At 30.1% G+C, this 20,591-nt stretch overlaps 1 protein-coding gene across 2 annotated transcripts; it reads right to left on the reverse strand.

Moving 5' to 3' along the window:
• Positions 1-516: 516 nt before the first annotated feature.
• LOC140040149 (beta-parvin-like) lies at positions 517-19,721 on the reverse strand. 2 transcript variants are annotated; one of them, XM_072085855.1, is made up of 13 exons: positions 19,607-19,721; positions 17,054-17,137; positions 16,840-16,910; positions 16,376-16,478; positions 16,082-16,219; positions 15,225-15,340; positions 14,804-14,862; positions 14,355-14,374; positions 13,439-13,500; positions 12,519-12,689; positions 10,680-10,752; positions 8,038-8,134; positions 4,044-4,116 (listed from the first exon to the last, which is right to left on the reverse strand). In XM_072085855.1, the coding sequence occupies exons 1-12, from the start codon at positions 19,719-19,721 to the stop codon at positions 8,049-8,051; spliced, it is 1,098 nt and encodes a 365-aa protein (XP_071941956.1). In that variant the 3' UTR covers positions 4,044-4,116; positions 8,038-8,048. The 2 variants fall into 2 exon arrangements, with proteins under 2 accessions (XP_071941957.1, XP_071941956.1); XM_072085856.1 differs by lacking the exon at positions 8,038-8,134 and having other exon boundaries at positions 517-4,116.
• Positions 19,722-20,591: the final 870 nt, after the last annotated feature.

The raw sequence follows: 20,591 nt of genomic DNA on the forward strand, positions 1-20,591 counted from the left end.
CAAATATATGACATTAAAAAGTTCTATACAGAATACAAATAAAACAAAAACAAAACACAGATAAAATAATTAGTTTTTGTAAATTCTATTTAATATAATGTACATATTTATGTAAAATCTATTTTAAAAACATTTTTTGATATGTCAAGGAAGACTGTGATTCAACAGGCCATAACAAAAAAATAAAAAACCTAATTATCATAGAATTACATTTAACTATATAAATAGTCATAAATAACTATGCAAAAGCATTACATTAAACTAAGTATACACTTTTTAAAGTGTGAAAAAACTACTTAATAAATATTAATCCATACAGATTTTGGTGGGTGACAATATTAACATTTTTAAATGTAGTTAAACACACTGATCGTTCAACCGTAAGAATGCACGGTGTAGTGAAAATGTACTAAATTTATATTAATAATTCTTTATAATTATAAATAAGCCTAATTCTTCAATAATCATGCAACTAAATATAATGTTAAGATCTGTCAATATTAATCAACATATTGATTGAGAGGGGAAGGAGGGGTGGGGATGGTGTCATTAGTTCAAATAACAGTTTTTTTTTTAATTTTAAAATGCATAATTGTAGAAATACAGTATTTGAAAATAAATAAATGTTAGAATATGAATATGTTATAAAACAACAATTTCAGCACAGTTTACAACCCCATTAATAAAGTACCTCCTACCGCACGCAAATATAGTTACAATTGGTTTGCTGGTAGCGTTGCGGACCAAAACGGTTGACTTAGATGAACCGTAATGATCATTGTATAGAATCGTGGAGGAGGAAAATGGACCCAATTCAGATATAATATGAGGTGGGCTTCAAAATCTAAGGTGTGTTTTTAAATTAGTGAATAAAATATAATATGCAATGGGCTTAAAATCTAAGGTGATGGGCTTATAAATGCATTATTAATATTACATAGAATATTATTAAAAGTACTGAAGGAAAACTGTAACTAATTGTTGCTATAAAAAAAATTGTTTTATATTAGCATAATTTATATTTGGACAAACCATATTAATATTCATTCATATTCAAATGAAAGTTTATCTATGTGCACATTAATATCTGTAACAAAACTAATACTAATGGGACTTTCCCCTGCCATGCAAACAAACCCACAAGGTTATTATCAAGTTTCCTTTAACATTTCCTTATCTTAAATAAAACTACTCGATTTTTATTTGAATTTTAATGTTTAAATGTAAATCCTTATTCTACTGTTACACACACATAGTATATAAAGCACTCTATGGACGTAATACCTAATTTTCTGAAAAGCATATAAAGATTTTCTGAAAAGATACATTATAACCCCTATTGAGAGGATATGTTTGGGTTTGAATAATGTGTCACCTTAATAGGGGTGTTCCCTGAATAGGGGTTGGAGGAAGGCAGTAGGGTTAAATTAATTGTGTTAAAACATTTCCTCCAAAACATTTTTCCAATGGTTACATTTAGTAAAATATGCTACACATTGTTTTCATAGTCTTGTGCAGTCAACCACTTAACAATTGAACATACAGTAAGTAGAGCAATTTCAAATTTACCTATGGAAGTTACAATTCAGCATTTTATGTAACTTACAATTTCATTCAAGTCTGTTTCTTAATGGATTTACAGACGGTTTCATATAACAAGATTTAAACAAATTGGTTGAGAAATGCCGCAAAGAACTGGACAGTTACTCCAGCCTACTTTTAAACTTTAATGTCCACTTCAAATACATGAAGTTAAATTAGCAATTATTAATGACGGAATAAAATGCTGGACATTCGCTCAAAAGAATGTTAGTTTTAATGCAACTAATAATGTTACTAATTGGTGATATACAATGTATAAATTTTAACTTATGCTGGGTTTAACATTCTTTGTTTTAAACAATTGTAAAAATATATGGAACTTTTTTTTTCTCAAAAAAAAATGTATATTACAAACATTATAAAATGTTTTTAATGAAAGATAAATATTCATTAGAATTACCAAATGCGGAGATAAATGAGTAAATATGAAGGGTCGGGTCAGGTCAGGTCGTCTGCTTTATATGCAGACATCAACATGTGTACATTCTAGTTTAAAACACAAACTGTGGAGTTCATTCAATGTTTTGATTATAGCAAATTTTTAAAACACGATTTTTCATAAACGATTTGAGTTAAAAAATCCAGCATTGTTTTTAAACGTTTATAAAGATTATTATATTTAATATTCACATAATAGGACAATATTATTAGAAAATTTGAATAAATCAATTGTTTTCTGCCACCATTTGTTCGTATGGACAAATATTATTACGAGAACAAGTGGCGACGTGTGTTAAGGAGATACTAACATTAAATTTGGTCAGACATATACTTCCTGTATAACTGAACTTTATAACCTTCATGATAATTTCCTCAAAAAGAATGGAAATATCCATATAAAATGTAAAAATAGAATATTTTATAAGTTGACTAATGTTGTACAATATAACACAAATAAACAATACAGTGTCAAGAAATTTTGTAGATAGAGGGCGACATAATAATTACTTTATTAACAACAAATAATTAAGATTTTTTGTCGGTAATTTTTGATAGATAACAATTTTATTTAGGTTAATATGACTGGAAAGGAAGATGGAATATGGGTAGCTATTAGGGTTGGATATGTGATTTGCAAAGACCATGGAACAGACAGTTACGTTAGATGGATTGCATTGGTAACAAATATTACTACTTGCCTTCTAAATTTCAGGGAAAAATATTAAAGAATTAATTAAAATTAAATTTTGTTTAGCAACACTGCTAATCTGTCCAAAAACCTAGTTTTGTATTGAATGTCTTGTTAAACAATTTTATAATTTTGTAGCACTAGTTTTGTATAGCTTTTTTCTATGCTACACTGGCAAAATATTATATAGCTTTGAAATAAATTTTCCAATGGGTATCTTATGGTGGATTATTTTCATTATTTATTTTTCCATTACACCGAAAACAAATATTGTACAGTGGTGGCAGTGATGCAATATACATAACACAGAAAATGATAAGAAAAATGTAAAAAATTGTATTATTTCATGTAATGACACTGGATAGCTTGCCTAACTAATCAAGCTCACAGGGTACTTGAACTTTTATCAAAAAGTAATATTTTAAGAGACTAACATCTACCATAAATAGAGAGTTAGTGATACAACTTATAAACGTTTACTAAATATAAAAAATGTTAAAATATAAAGATCTGATTGCTAATTAGCAATCAGTAAATTGAAGTAATTTTCCATAAAATCCATTAGTACATTAAACCACAACCATTAGGCAATGATTATCTATGCAGTATTTGTACTTATTACATTAATGAACCCCTTAGGCACTAATTGTTTTATTAGTGCCTGCAAACTTGTATATTAATTGTTTATATTGATGTTACATTCTTGTCAATACTAATGTATATCTTGTGACCTAGATATTAGGTTACTTTTAGGTTGATTTCAGCCTAGAGTGTACTATTGTATAATAAGAGTGTTCTAATTAAAACATGCATATTTTAATTAGAAAGAATATATATAAATATCATTTATTTTTATATTTTGTATCTAGCTTTTTGCTTAGTGTATTTATTTTGTATCTCACTTGAGATAAAAGCATATTTAGCCACTTAACATTTGTGTTTTTCATTTAATTTTGGATTTAGTCAATTTTCCAAGAAATATCTATTGTTTCATTTTTAGGTTTAAAGTTGCAAAGAATATGAATTTATTATTTTAATATTTGATACAGTAGTTATTCATTTATGTAGATATGTGAACATCATAGTATTGCATTACAATATAATGACTTATCATGGCTGCTTGAATATCGTTTACTAATCCAGAAAATGAACGGCCAGAATCGCCGCAGGGACGATGCCTCAAATCGGGGGATGTAGAAGTAGGTTGGCGACACTAACCGGCAACAACCATGTATAGAGGGCGCTGTCCATCATTCTTAGCACCATAGGTAAGACGTTTTACGGTCATGTTAGCATTCACATATCATTTTAATGCACAGCTTTGTATTTGATGAAAAGATTGTACATAACTCGAACGGTGGATTTCAAATCTCTATGAACAATATCTAAAAAAAAGAAAAGACACGAATCAAAGACTATCTTACGGCAACTAGGACTAATACTCATACAACCACTACAATGCTTCTATTGTTTGCTGTGTCACGTTTCTAGGTCAAATCTGGTTCTTATAAATTAATTGCGAAATTAAATTTAAATTGTTGTCTATTATATGATAATCTCTTTATTAGCATACATACAGGATTTCGATTAGAGCCAGATTTCTTTCAATGGTTTCAAAATTGTATTATAATTTAATGTATGTAATGTCTAGATTTAATTATTACTTTATTTTATTAGATAGTCTAATTATAAAAAGGGCTGGTACAAGTTTGATGCAGGAAAACATTTTGGATGTTTCTTTTTGGTCGGGGAGATTTTATTTAAAAACATGGCAATGTCATTCATTCCATGAAATGGAACAAATATAAATGTAGTTTTACTGACTAGAGTAAATGGTTGATTTGTAAAATTCGTTAAAATTACCACACCCTCCATATTGTCAAAGCTTAGCCACTTTGTTTAATAAAGGCACATAATTTAACTGTTGTAAAGATTTTAAAACCCATTATATAAGGAAGCATGTAGAAAGCAGAAACGGGAGAGGAAGAATATATTTTGGGATGCAACAATGATAATAATATCAAATGAAATGGTAGGGGAAAATATGCAACACCAATGTGTCCAATTATTTTTATAGTCCGAGGTTCCAAAATATTTAACGATTTTTCAGTTCTACTAAAGAAAAACTTATTCAAAAATTGGTAGGTTATCAGTTACAACAGCAAAGAATAGTCAAAATGCATAATCAATAACTAGATATGCTATAATTATTAGCAACTATTAACATATTAATGTAAACATTATTTATCTACAGTACTATATATTTGACCATTATCACTTGTTTACCGATAGAATTTCCATAAATGCATATCAAAATAAAACCCGAGCCTTTGTTCACTATTTTTTTAAAGATGGTAATTTAATAATCATGTATATAAAAGAAGGCTCTATAAAATTAGTTAGGTATGTGCACCAAAAGATTCAATATTGATGCTATAGCATGAAATAGTAATACTATAGCATGAAATAGCGATGATATAGCATTCAAATGAATCAAATATATCATTTGCAGAAGTAAAGATAAGATATTGCTATTAATTCTGTATAAAGGTCATATTATTTTCAATATCATAAAGGATTGTGATATATGCAATTAGAACAATTAAAAAAAATCGATATAGACTATACGATTCACTTAAGGCCAATTTACACAGACGAGCGGTAACGGTAAGCGGTAATTGTAAGCGAAAAACCGCGTGGCTTTTCCCATTTACACAGCGCGCGGAGTTTGCGAACGGAGTGATGGAAAGTAGGTGCGTGTAGGCTAATGCATGTTACAGTCACTGCTGGCCTAGATGTGACTGTCAGTAGGCCTAGCACACACAGGCCTAAGTTTTAGAGGGAATTGTTGCCTAATAACGTACTAAAATGTGTATTTTCTTTTCACTATCCTTATACAAACATTAGTCACGTCGCAGGTGTTTGTATTTCTGAATAAAAAGAAGTTGCAAACTAGGCTAGGCCTACTACGGCACTCGTATTTATTGTCGTCTTTCACTCGACGGACGCAAAAAAAAGTTGTTGATAGATGACGTCATTTCAATCATGTCGTTGGTTGGCCAGAATCCATAATTACCGCGCGGTATTTTCACAAAATCGAATCTGTTTCGATCCTGAGCAGATTTCCGCTCAACCGCTCGTCCGCTCCGCCTTCTGTGTAAATGGTCATAAGAAATAACATAGATTCTATTTTTGCGTTTTCCGCTCAACTTTACCGCTTACCGTTACCGCTCGTCTGTGTAAATTGGCCTATAGTCTTTGATTACCATTGAAAAGAGACAATAGTATAATAATACTATACATAGAGGAATTCCTCCAGGCATTATAGTATGTAGCTATCAAGTGTATGAAACAAGTGGGATGATGGTCAAATATTTAAACATCAGCATTCAACACTGTTTCTATTTTGTCCTACAGACAATACAGCACATTCATCATATCAACTATTAATAACTAATTTTTAATATTCATAAACGATAATGTTATACACGTCAAATGTCTCTTCCAGGTGGAGAGCAAAGCAAATCCTGAAAAGCAAGGTGAATGGTTAAATGGCTTTACCATGCGGCAAACTGCATTCAAAGCACACTATTGGTGTTTTAAAGCTCTGTCTACACTACCAACTAGTTTGACGAAAAAAGTGTGATGTGCTCAAATATGGTAGTGATATGCCTAAATATGGTATGGATAGGGCATCATCATGTCCATATATGGGCACATCACATTTTTTTTGTCACATAACGTTTAATAGTTCTTAACGCTTGCCATTAAGAAGCAAGAAGCTTACTGAAGGTTATAGAGGGCGACATTTCAAATATTTACTTTGTCATACTGACAATGTTTCAAGTTTAAAATAATTTTTTGTGTGTTTATAATTTTTTTTTTATGAATCTTTTTTAGAAATAAGTTGATAGTTTAATGGAATTTACTAGCAACTATTATAATATACATGATCAAATGTTGAAAATTACACAATCATTTGATAAACTATAAGAATTTTTGAACTTTAGAGAAATAAGTAGGTAAATATGTTAAACTATTTATTCTTTAGGAAAAAACGTAAAATAGGTAAAGAATTAATGTTAAATTTACAGTCTAACTAATTCTATGAAGATAATCTGGTTACGTTAATACTCTAGGTTCTAACTAATGTTACAATGAAAACACGGTGATTTTAAAATGGATGGAATCAAAGATGGATGCCAAGTAACCTATTTTTGGTCAAAGAACTGGTAGGAAAATTTCATAATACAGAGTCACATGTGTATCACATATTCAATCCTGTATCGTGGAAGGTTAGGTTAAGGTTAGATACTGGGATCACATGTGATAATCTATCATAGTAATTGCAATGATACCGATACAAATTGTAGATATAGTACCAAGAATTAGATGAGATATCAAATCTGTCTCATAACATTGGAGTCAGACCATGTGACTAATGTCGGCCAATCATCTTTGATTCATTCCATTGTGATTTCTAGCTATTCCTAGTACTATGAGTTACATTATGCGATCTAGCTAGAGATGTTAATGAAAACAAATGGTAGTATGATTTAGTATGAAACACATTTTTGTTAGATGTAAATCATGCAGTTTCACAACATTCTTTTAAAGATGGTGCATGAAATTAATCTGAACCCATCGAGTCACTTTTTAAACAAAACATTTAAAAGTAAACAGCCTGAAACTTTTTAATTTTGATAAGTCAATTCTCAGAAAACCAATAAATACTTTATTGTTGTATTAATTAGATTTTGGTAGTTTAAGATAAGTGGGGATACATCGCTGTTGGTGTGAATTGAAATACAGTAGAACTCAGAAGTGTCCGTTTAATAGGTGTGTTCCCATTAATACGGATGTCCCTTAAATAGGGATGTCCTTTTAATAGTGGTGTCCCCTGAATAGGGGTCAGTCATACTGTTAAAAACATTGCACTGTGTTCATTTCTCAGAAAAATATCCCCCCTTAATATAGGTGTTCCTTTAATAGGGATGTCCCCTTAAAAGTGGTGTCCCTCGGCTGTAGTGATAAATTTATATTGCACTTTTTCTATTTCTTGAAGTGTCCTCTTAATAGGGTGTCCAAAAGGAGAGGGGATCTACTGTGATAAAAGTAAAAATAGGAAGGAAATAAGGACTGGAGAAAATGAAATAAATTAGGCCTGGTTTTCTTGACATTCCAGTTTTAACAGAGTACAATACAGTTATAAACATAACCATTGTTTAAATAGAAATTTGTTAAAAATTAATTATTGTGTAAACTTGGATAGGTTCAGATTAATTGTTTAATGTTGCTATGGAGACCTGCACAGAGTTCAAAGGTTAATGTCAGCTTCCTTGTACTTAAGAAACATGGTGTAAAGAATACGCAAAGTAGACTTGAGATGGTACTGGACCACGTCTGCAGAAGATCGAGAAAATTCAACACAAAAATAATGAAGAGTGAAGTAAAGAGAATAAAATAAATTATTAAAAAATAAACATAGTATAGATTTAGCATAAACAACACAAGAACATTTTGTAAATATTAATATCATATTTCTGAAAAGCCATTAGGGCAGATGGAAACATTATTAGATTAATATCATTCATTTTTGTTTTAAAATTGGGAGAAAGGTATTTTTTAATGGAAATCTTGAGCCTTTATTTTAAAAAATCTGATGAAAAAATATTGCCACAAATCTTTATTTTTATATGTAATCAAAACTAAAATATACTACATTCCAATTGCATAATGCTATGGAAATTAAAATATTTAAAAAATCAATATTTAAAAAATAAAAAAATTGCCATTTTGCAGTACAAAATTGTTTTTTTTTGGAGGAGAAAGCGATAATCTAATATTTTTTCATCTGTCCTTATGTTATTCCCCACCACCAAAATCTTTTTTCCTATTCAGCAGTAAAAATAGATATAGCATTTCCAATCAAACAGTAACACCCTTATACAAAATAATTTAAATTGTTATAATGAAATTATTTAATGTTAATTATGATTTGACAAGTGAAAATGATTTATTAGTATTGAAAAAATGATATTTATTACAAGGTGAAATTAAAAATGATTTGAATAAATGTGTAAATTAGTATTGAATGATATAGATTAATGAAAAAATTAATACAAATCAAAATAATATATAAAAAAACATTCCTAGAAAAAAAAATTTATTATAAACAAAAATACATTCAAAAATATAATTTGAAAAAATATTTAAAGATGTAGTGTCCTATACAATTGACAAAAATATTTCTAAAATTTAATTTTGTTTGAATTTTTTTAACTTAATGGCCAGTTCCTACTGAGCATAGGAATACGGACATACATAATATGTACCATGTTCAGAATATACATAAAAAGAACAGGTTTTCAAAATTTATTCTGGTCTCAAATACTTTTTATAGGTGGAGCAATTTTTAGATTTGTTGTGACAAAGGTTAAATCATTCCAAACATTCTAAAAACTAGATAATTTCTTAAATAACATTTCATCCAAAATTCTCTTCAACTATTATTAAAATTGCTTTTCAGAAATCAGATATTGTGATTTGACTGATACTTCAAACCAAGCATGTTAAATTCGCATTTGTTGGAGACAATACATCAATAAATACAAATCTTACTAATATTAACCACATCTTACCATGATAGCAAGCAACCCCTGCTATTGAACACTTAAAAATGATTTTATAAAAGAGATTTAAAATGAGATTTGTTATGCTACTCTTAAGTTAATTTATTTCAAATTTATTAATGTAAATTAATACATTAAAAAAATTAACCTACATATTAACAACATTAACATCTAAACTTAAAGTAATATTTAAAATGAAATTTTGTTTTCACAAAATGTATCCACTGTAGTCCATATCATGTTTATGCTTTTCTATCTTTAATTTGCAATCACAGTTCAACAAATGAAATTACAGATATAGTTTACATAATTATACATTTTTTATGTAATGCATTATTTTTACTGAAAATAAAACATCCTAACATTGCAGCCATACGATTGGATACAACGTGTATTACCCTATTCATACTCACTGACCAATATTACACATATATTTAAATATTAAAAAACACATTTTTTTCCTGAAAGTATTTAACATACTGGATTTTGTAGTTGTAATAATAGCAAGATTATTGTATTATTTATTTTTAATATCCTTTGTAAATATTGTATTAGTTTTTTGTGATGTTTTGCAATAAGAAGATTTTTATCTCATCTGAATGTTCATGTTTCATTTAATTTGAATTTTTTTAACGTTTTTTAGTCTTTGTATACAATCTGACTTATGTCATAAATAAATATTTAAATAAATGCTCTGATCTCAGCCGCAGGACGGACACGAAATTACAAGAAATAGCGCCAATGTAATCTGCCGCCTAGCGACATAAATTTCTTGATTGTTATAAAAAAAAAAGAGTTCATGTTTTCAATCAAGTTTTGTTTCATTAAAACTAGGCTTTACCAAACTATCTAAATTTTATAATTACCAATATTTCTAAACAATTTTTAAATAAAAACTTAACTTGCAAGACTGTTTGTAATTTAACAAGCAATTTTACTTTTCTTTAACATTATTTTTTATGAAAAGTAAACGTTGCACGATTGTTTCCGTTGAGATAATAAGTCTGCCATTTGCATTTTAATATAAATCATTGTCAAGTTCAGATATAATGTTCCAACTAAAAATAATTATTAAGTAATACTGCTATGATCCAAGTTTTCACTAAACCCGTACATCACAGAATCTTACATTTTGTGAAAATGGTTGTATTTCCATCTAATGAAATATCAATTTCAATTTTTTTAAATCTATACAGATTTAGACAAAAGATATTAATGTACCTGGATAAGAAGTATTCTTCGGATGAATTGATAACACAATAAGACAGATTTGTGGTTAGAAGTTAATTTAGATTTATAATAGTGATTTAGTTTACCTTCAGGCCTGGCTTTTGGGCGGCTTAGTCCTGCGTCTTCCATTAATTCCAATGATAAGGCAACATTATGTACCTGGAGACATTAAAAACATTTATTCAATTTCAAGTATTTCTAGAGCAAATTATTATTAATGAAGAATATACAAATATTAATAATACTTTGAATATATTTTTGTTGGTACAAATAATAATTTTTATCAAAAAATATTCTTTGCAACATAAGACTCTTCTTGCTAATTTATTATATATATAATGATTTATAAAGATGATAATTTATTACAATCTATACATATATAAACAAATTGAAGATTAAAATACAAATAGATTGCAGAATACCGTGATAATAAAAATTAAATTAGAAAAATGTAACCTTATTACTATTTCAATCATTAATCTCAATTTATAATTTGAATTCATTTCAATAATGTGGTTTTATATGGTTCTTTTTAAATCAAATTATTAATTTATCATTTTGTTGTAAAGCTTGGTTCCCACTAGGATGTAAAGCAAGGAATTCAACCAATCACAAGCAAAAGTGGCGAATATTGAAAACCATTTGAGGATCACTTAACTGATAAATAATATTTAAACTACCAATTTTATTAAATATTGTGTGTATAATGGGCTTTATATAGAGTAACAACCGGCTCAAAACACAGTGGACTAGACATAACACAGACAATAACTTTAATGTGCTTTAAGTCGTCTTGTTGTTATATCTTAGCTAAACAGTGATCAATCGGCCACAATGGCGGAGATAGACACACTGTGATAATCCCTACTCTTTCAAAAGATAATAATAATAATAATAGATTCCTAGAGTGAACAAGAGGCGCTTTTGAATGCACATAGTATGCGAGTATGACATGGACTTAAGCTAGATGTGTACACTGGACCTTCAGTTTTAAGTCCTTACTGACAAGAAGAGGAGCCTTAAACCTGTGCCAAGTTTATGAATACATATGCATATAGGTTGCTGTTGCTTTTACAGCCCACGAATTTCACGTCGGCAATCGGCAATTGCCGACCTTATTGCCGACCTTAAATTGTCAGAGGACGGCAAGAGATTGCCCACCTAGAAACTAGGCTAGATCCCTCCTTTCAAGCCTCCTAGCAACAACATGGTACTTTAAGGGATCGTATCATTGAAATTTTAACAGGCATATTCACCACCATGTTGTGTTTAGTTAACAAACCATGGAATTAAGATGATCCCTGAATTCACTCAACCATTACATCATTTTGTGTGTGAGCTGCATGCTTTCCTCCTATCAAAACCAAGCTGGCTGGGCACAGCGCTGCGCGCCACAGACCTGTGTAGGGGAATGCCCTGTTATGCCAAGCAAGCAACTATGCTCTGTGTACGGCTAGCTCCAGAACCATGATGTTCAGCAATTATCAAATAGAATTTATCTTGTAAATTTTAGTGTTAGGTTTTTATATTTTAGTTAATTTTGCTAGTTCTTTTTGCATAACATATAGCTAGGGAGGCTAGGCCTAGATAATAGGCCTTTAGGTTAGCAAGAGGTTAGGGCCTTGGTGAATTTTCTATTTTTAGAACTGCCGAGACTGCCGACCTTGGCGAATTTAAGGTCGGCAATTTTTTGCCGACCTTCTTTTTTCTGAATTTCGTGGGCTGCTTTTACCGCTCGGCCACTCAACTCAATGAAATTAGCCAGATGGTAACCTTATAAACATTTAAAATCAATTACTACATTTAGAATATTAATAATCAAAATTTATATTCAGAATTGATTCATTAATTATTTAAAGCGCGACTAGATTTAATTTGAACTTAAACCATCAAATAAATGTCATTCTTTATTCTAATAAGCCTACCTTTTGCTCAAAGGTCTCTGGGGTCATATGATAACTATACATTGGTACAAAATATCCTTCTAGTAGTCCCATCAGGAGGATGAAGTAGACACCATCGTGAAATTGCTCCTCTAGGTCAGTCACATCAAGGTTGATTTTATTCAGATGTTTATTAGCAAAGGTAACTAACGACTGAAATTGAGAATAAAAAATTTAAAATTATTTCTAAATCTTTTTAAATTTATTTTATTTATCATAACATCTACTCTAGAAAACTAAACTAATAAATAAGCTATTCATTTTAGTATATCAAGGGAAGCAATTCATTAGGGTGGTAAATAATATAAAATAAGCACTCTAAATTGTCTACGGAAAAAAGCTTCTCAAAATCATAAAAATATTCAATGGGATGTTTGATTGAAAATCCATTACGCCACAACAGTATCATTTAGAGACTACCTGAAACATGTTTTAGAGGCAATATGGTCTTATTAAAGACATTTTAAAAAATGGAACACAAAATTGATTACTACCTAAAATAATTCTAGATATAAGTTAACATTACACTTTATTTCCCATAAATAATATAAAAACAAATGTAGTATTTAATCAAATGTGGTCAGTGGCGGATCAAGGAATTTGAAAATGGGGAGGAGGACTGCAGAGCATACTGTGCTAAAATTTGACAAATGTTCCATTGTTGTTAAAAGGAGGGTGGCATACTTCCAAATTTAGTGGGTCTTTGTACATTACAGTAAATAATTTGGCCACATTTTAATGCGGGCGTAAATTAAAATCAACAAGTTTTTAAAATTTCAGATAATTAATTTTTCCAAAATGTTTGAGAATTTGGGAAAACTATGTTAAATTCCATTGATAAGACTCCCTCTGTATATATCATTTCAAATAATAAAATAAAGGAATACTTCTATTCCTCTTACCTTTCTGACAATAATAAGCTTGTCAGGGGCATGTGAAAATAAGGTATCAAAAGCGTCTCGCTCTAAAATAAAAAAAAAAAACTATTAAATTTCTATCCTTTCTCATTAATGCATTGATTTTGCAAAAAGATGAGACGCATTTATATAAATTGAAAAGATGTAATAATAATAAATATGTATGTGATTTTCTATATATATATCTTGGTAATTGGAAAAGCACTTAACTTAAATAAGAACGAAATAGTTTACAAATCGATGGTAATTGTTATTAATATGAATTGATATTTTACATTCTTTTAACAGTGTCCTCATATTCAACTTTATACTTTAATATAAAGTTTTGCAAAACCAAAACTGAATTTAAATGTTATTAAAGGATAGGAATTAGGCTCTCTACGGGCCCATGGCAGTGTCCTCTACAGACCCTCGGCAGTCACAGGGGTGTGCCCACCATAATCAGCGCACCAACTGTGTCATCAGATTCAACTTTATGGTTAATAAAAAGTTTTGCAAAACCAAAACTGCATTGAATGTTATTAAAGTAAATACGAATTAGGCCCTCTACATGCACATGGCGGCGTCCTCTACAGACACTCGGCAGTCACAGTGCAGTGCCCACCATAAACAGTGCACTGCCTTATTGAATAGTGGAACAGGTTCTATATTGTCCACATGTACATTATGTACAAAAGACCAACAACTTGTTGTCTATTGTGAAGGATGAGGAAATATAGAAGCAATTTGGCATAGATACGTCTTGAACCTATGCTTCCCCTTCATTAAACCATATCACACTCTGTCTCTTAAGATGGCAGAATGTATTACAGGAATGTGAGAGAAGACTTCATTAGGTTATCTCCACTAAGTTATTGTTATGTTTAAATTGAGATGAAACAAAATAATTAAATTAAATTACCAAAATTTCCTCCAATTGCTCTGAAATAAATAAGAATGAACCACAATGTAAACAAAGCCATGAAAACCTACCATATTATATTCAAAATAAAAATGATAATGATTTTATATTTTTATAAATGTAAAATTATAATTGTATGTTTAAACATACTCTGCACTGTGTCATAAAAAAACACAAATTAAAGTAAAAATTTTGAAAGAATTTTTTTTTACTGTCACCTGTTTTCTCATTTTTTATCTTATAAACAATAAATAAATAAACAATCCAGCTAACACTAATAGTGACAGCTGCTAAATCATAGAAGTACATTGCTGGTACGGTATAAATAAATTAATATTAAATGAAAGAATGGAACTAAATTTAAAGCAAATTACCTGAATGTACATTTGTGTATCAATTACTAAATTTATTGAATAAAAATAAATTATGCAACAAAAAATATAACTTACTCATTTGCCTTTGTGATTGTTTCTGACACTTTTTTGGAAACCAGAACATTATCTTTTTTCTAAGGAAAAAAAATGATTTTAAAAATAAAGCAAAGAATGAGTGATAGCGCCCTCACTGGTTTATACAAAATATGATATACTGTATAATAAAGAAGACAACAAGAACGTTATATTTTTTCTAAAGTTCTGTCTACACTATCAAACTAGTTTGACGAAAAAAAGTGTGCCCAAATATGATAGTGATATGACCAAATATGGTAGTGATATGACATAATCGTACACATTTTTTTGTCAGACAAGTGTAAGACAGAGCTATAAAATTTGATTTAAAGAAAATCTTTGGACAAAGGACAACAAAGGAATGATTAATAGCGCCCTCAATGTTTTATACAAAATATGATTTAGATAAAATAATAACTACCTGAATAACAACTACACTGACGGAAACATCTTCTGGAATTTTGATAGGTGCCTTGAAGTGGAAGGCAAGAGAAACCAGCAGATGGAGTATGGATACAAGATTCTTAGAATGAATACCTGCAAAGAGAGCAAGGGAGAGATAAGATAACGTAAAGTTCTGTCTACACTATCAAACTTTATGCAACAAAAAAATGTGATGTGCCCATATATGGACATGATGATGTCATATCACTACAACATTTGGGCATATCACTACCATATATGGTACTGCATAGTTTTATAGGCATAGCAGGTGAGTCTGTTATACCATGGGCTTCATGATATGTCAAGCCTGATAAGCCGGATAATAAATCACAAAACGGTGGAAAACATTAGTTACTTGCGTATGTGCAATAGAGATCAAATTAATATGAAACGCAGTGTGACACACAGATAATAGATAAACGAGAAAAATACATCCTTTTAAAGGCAAGGAGATTCGACTAACATAAACCAAAGGGGTCCAGCCAGGCCGGGCATGACACCACCTCCCCAAAACACCCAACAACATACGGCTATACTGCGTTGAAACATTGATTCTTGACAGATCATCGAAGTTAAGCAACGTTGGGCCCGGTCGTGTTTTGGATGGGAGACCATCTAGAAATAGCGGCGGATGCTGTATATAGGATCGGAGAGTGATGGTGTAATGATAATATCAGACTAGCATGTGATAGGGATGGATTCGAGGTTATCTGTATCATACTAATAGTAATTGCATCATTATTACTCATTGCCTTACATGAGGGTCCTAAATGATCAGCAAGTGCTGGATGTATCACCCTCATTAAATATGGTAAAAAAAAAACAAACTCTTACTGTCTACACTCCATTTTTGTTGCTTTTGATTGCCTCCTAACTTGTCTACAGCATCTAATACCATTTGAAGTTTTTGTTTCTGGAACACCGTAGACTGCATCACCTCACGCACCTCAAATTTACTTCCAGTTAATTTTTCTATTAGAAATACAAATTCATTAAATGGTTATAAGTTAAAATTAAACATTAGATAGTACATAAATGGGAGATAAAATGTAAAAATTGTATCTAGGTAGAACAAACACATTTGAACATTGATAAGTAAATGTTACAATTAAATTTATAAAGACTTACCATATAAATTTCCTAAAATCTGACCATCAAACAGATCCTCTTCTAGATCCCTCACTATAATTCTCTGCTCTTTTAACTCCACATTTATCCAGTCAATCAGAACCTGAAATTACAAACAAAGGGAACCTTTATTGTCTTTTAAAGATAAATTGAAAAAAAAAACTGGCAAGATCACTCTTAAATATTTGCAAAGGTGGCACATTTACGGAGTACATTTTCGGATGTAGGAAATAATGGGGTAAAATTAAAAGCAATCATCCCTAGCCTGTTTACTAGCCCTTTTCTGTCACCTTTTTAAAGCATAATGCAATTTGTTGTATACAAATGTTCCATTTGGTTTATATTTGAGGGAGCTACTGGGTTAAAAAGGCATGCATTGACTTGACAACCACCCTCACTAGATAACTTGTGTAGTTGCTCAATATTTAGCGCCCTCTAACATGACATTAAATATTTTATATCACCTCTTTTAGTTCTTTCAGTTTAGAATTTTCCCTGGAAGAGTTTTCAATCATAGAGATTTCTTGTCCTTCCTCTGTGGAGATAGAATAAACATTATAATTATGGCGGATATCAATAGTTTTTATTTATTTATTTTAATTTTTATATCACTTTCAATGAAAGTTACTTTGTGGCGCTATAGTATCTTTGCTATCAATAAAACTACATTTTTTATACCTAAATTAAAATTTTCAGGAGTAATATCTAGCAGCATTCCTGGCGATTCTAAGGCATATCGACCTTCTTCCGTCAGGTCATCAACTGGAAAAGAAAAATGAATATTGTTAGTTTGATTCATAGCATTGTTTTATTTAAAATATTAATTGTTTTTATTTCAATTTATAATTAATGTTTTCTATTCATATTATAATGAAGACTCATTCTACTACCAGAACCATGAAGCGATTGAACCTGGGACCCTTGTCAATATTATATGGATAACAATTCTACTGTCTTAATGCTCAGCCACTCACTTGCTTGCTTGATAAGAGGAAAAATGATATATTGATGATAGAGGGAGGAAAAGTAAGTAAGGTGCAAAAAAATTTTTGGATGCGCATATTTTGTTGTCAAACAAAATTATAACTATTTTGTTGTTTGGTTTATCATTTACATTGATGTCAAATATCATGAATATTACCTTGGCTTGTTTATCCAATAAATGTTGTTTTTAAATATATAATATAAATATTAACACAGTAATTCATATCTCATATTAATTTAGCATAAAATAAATATTTCATAATATCTGAATATAGTATACTAGAGCCTACTAGGCAGCAGCTAACTGGCCATGGAAAATATAGGCTTAAATAAGTGAATTCTGCCTTTTCAGTCATGCATCCCAAATCTAATCAATTTGAATTTCATAACAAATCATTGTCCTGTCAGATCAAGTGGCCCAATAATTTGACATTACTACACTTTGTTTACATACAATCACTCTATGCTGTTTGTTAATAGGGAACCTTCGGCGCTAATGCAGTTTCGTACCCACCCCTTAAAATTACTCAAAATCTTCATCCAACCTACTCACGAGTTGTCTACAACATTCTGCAATCATAAAATTGTAAAAAATCGATAATTTTTTATTTAAAACTATTTTTAATCAATTAATACTGAGCACCCTTCGGAAATACATCGCCAGCTTAGCTTCGCGAAAATCATCGCTAGGCCTGCCGATAAAAGTACGGAGGCCTCACAGGACATTAACTCTATTAATAGAGTAAACAGTTGCGTTCTATAGAGGGCGTAGTTACTAGCATTTAAAGCACGCGCCAAATAATTATAATTTTCATTTCCGACATGCGTTTCGTATTTTTAATAAAGAAAATAAATACTATACAATTGCTGTATTCATCATTGTGGGTATCATCATAATTATGTTATGTTTTTAATTTGTTCTTTCATTTTACTAGTAGAATTTCACACAGAAAAGAAGATAAATATGGAACTGCTGACTCTTGAAGATATAAGTACTGACCAATTTTCCTCTGTTTTATTTTATTTTACATTATGGTTTGTAAGTCAAATAAATAAATGAAATGAATAAAAAGAATTACAGTACTTCATTCCTGAGTTACATTGTTAATGTTATAACACAATAATCAAGCTATGACGAATTAATTGTTTTAGTATTTGTTATCACTAGCTATACTAGAAACGCTAATGGTTTCCCTGTTTTAAGATTTTATAGAAGTATATTATTGTTAATTAACATTTTTTATTCACCTATGAAAGACCTCTTCAAATACATGGAAATAGGAAATGCAACAAAAACAGAAAGAGAACAAAAACAGAAAGATATAATTTATTGAAATGTAATGTACAGTAATACAATAATTATAATAAAAATGTTTTCCATCAATTAATTACTAGAATTTATTTTACTTCTGCTGACACTGAATACATCATTTCATGTCTTTCATTTCTTCTTTTTTATCTTCTTTCCTGTTGTGTTTATTAAAATAAAATCAAATAAAACATTAAATAATGAAGCAACTATTCATTAATTTATTTCAACAATATTTTATGAGGGTGGTCCATCCAGCTGAAGCTGATCATTAGGGACCCTTACAAAAAATATAATTTGACAAGACAATAACACACAACATTCAAAATAAATAGAATTTCTAAAAATTAACAACATAATTAAACACAAAATATTTCTTTATGAAAAAAACTTAAAATCCGTTTCACGAGGAACATGTAAAAAATATTTTATTATCGCCATAATATCATAACAGCGTCCTCTATAGATCGATGCCCTATGAGGCCTCCGTACTTTCATCGGCAGGCCTAGCGATGATTTTCGCGAAGCTAAGCTGGCGATGGATTTCTGAAGGGTGCTCAATTATTATTTAATTGATTAAAAATAGTTATAAATAAGAAATTATCGATATTTTACCATTTTATGCTTGCTGAATGCTGTAGACAACTCGTGAGTAGGCTAGATGAAGTATTGAAATCATTTTGAGTAATTTTAAGGGGTGGGTACGAAACTGCATTAGCGCCGAACCTTCTATATAAATTATAAGCATGCAAATAAAAGAATGTTCTGATGAGTCAGTATGCTAAAATAACTAATTGACAGGCACTCGACACTGTACTACTACTAGAATACCTCCAAAACACGGTAAACCCAAATCACAACAGCTCAAGGGGAGTGTCCTCTAAAACTATATTTAAGCAACTTTTCTACAATGAACAGTACACAAAAATGGTATCAACCTTCTCTGTTGTCTTTTTCCTTTTTCCTACGCCCTAATGTTGTGACCATGTTGAGAAAAGACTCATCTTTTTTGTCCTTTTTCGGAGTGGTAGCCTTGGTTGGAGAGGTAGCCATGTTCGCCGACGAGTGGGAGTGTACGATCAAATTTCCATTGATATTTTTGTACAACAGCGCCCTCTATGCATTTATTTGACAGCATTATTTTCAGGCATTAATGTATGTCACCATTTATAATAGATTTTCTATTAGGCCTACTTAAACCATTTTCAAATAAAAGAATTTAACAAAACTATGGTAATTAGATCACTTTATATTAATTAAAATACTTCATATTACTATGGTAATTAAAATACTTCATTATCATTATTAGTTGATATTCTTATATTTCTATTTATTTCACTTACCTGGGACACGAAAAAAAAGAAAACGTAATGTGATCGAATACAAGAAATAGTACAGAATCGTAACAAAAAAAACTTTTACCTACATATTATACAATTAGCATAGGCCTACAGGTAGTTCCTAAGATACAAACATCTTATTTCAAAGTATTTCTTTTCTTAACGTGTCCTTCGGTTATTTTGTCCAAAATCAACACGGAAGACAACATAAATTTAATGTAGGCCTAATAAGCTAATTTAAAACACTATTATAATTATGTATTTACCGTTCAAACAAATAAACCGTACAGCTATACGATCAAAACCATGGTTGCATGGAGTAAAGAATTTACTCCATGCTACAATGAAGAATTCTCCATGCCAGGCTACATAACAAAATAAACAATACATCCTCCTCTAAACGATGGTATCTCTTTTTTTTCTTACTTAAATCAATTATAATTACTATTAAAACAAAAAGAATAATACCTGAATTTGAATTCGAAGAAGCCATGATGTGTATTCCTATTAGTCAATGCCGCACCTACACACCTTTTCAAAGAATGAATGTTAATTATCCATTGTCCTCACACCTTTACAATCC

This window comes from Antedon mediterranea, chromosome 2 (assembly GCF_964355755.1).
Source record: "Antedon mediterranea chromosome 2, ecAntMedi1.1, whole genome shotgun sequence".
NCBI classification, from domain to species: Eukaryota; Metazoa; Echinodermata; class Crinoidea; order Comatulida; family Antedonidae; genus Antedon; species Antedon mediterranea.

Excerpts from the sequence above, each read along its gene's own strand:
- LOC140040149 (XM_072085855.1), bottom strand. The coding sequence starts at position 19,721 with ATGGCTACCTCTCCAACCAAGGCTACCACTCCGAAAAAGGACAAAAAA. Across the intron at positions 14,863-15,224 it reads TCAGTGTAGTTGTTATTCAG|AAAAAAGATAATGTTCTGGT; the intron begins GTAGTTATTATT and ends TTTTTTCCTTAG. Across the intron at positions 12,690-13,438 it reads AGCTTATTATTGTCAGAAAG|TCGTTAGTTACCTTTGCTAA; the intron begins GTAAGAGGAATA and ends TCTCAATTTCAG.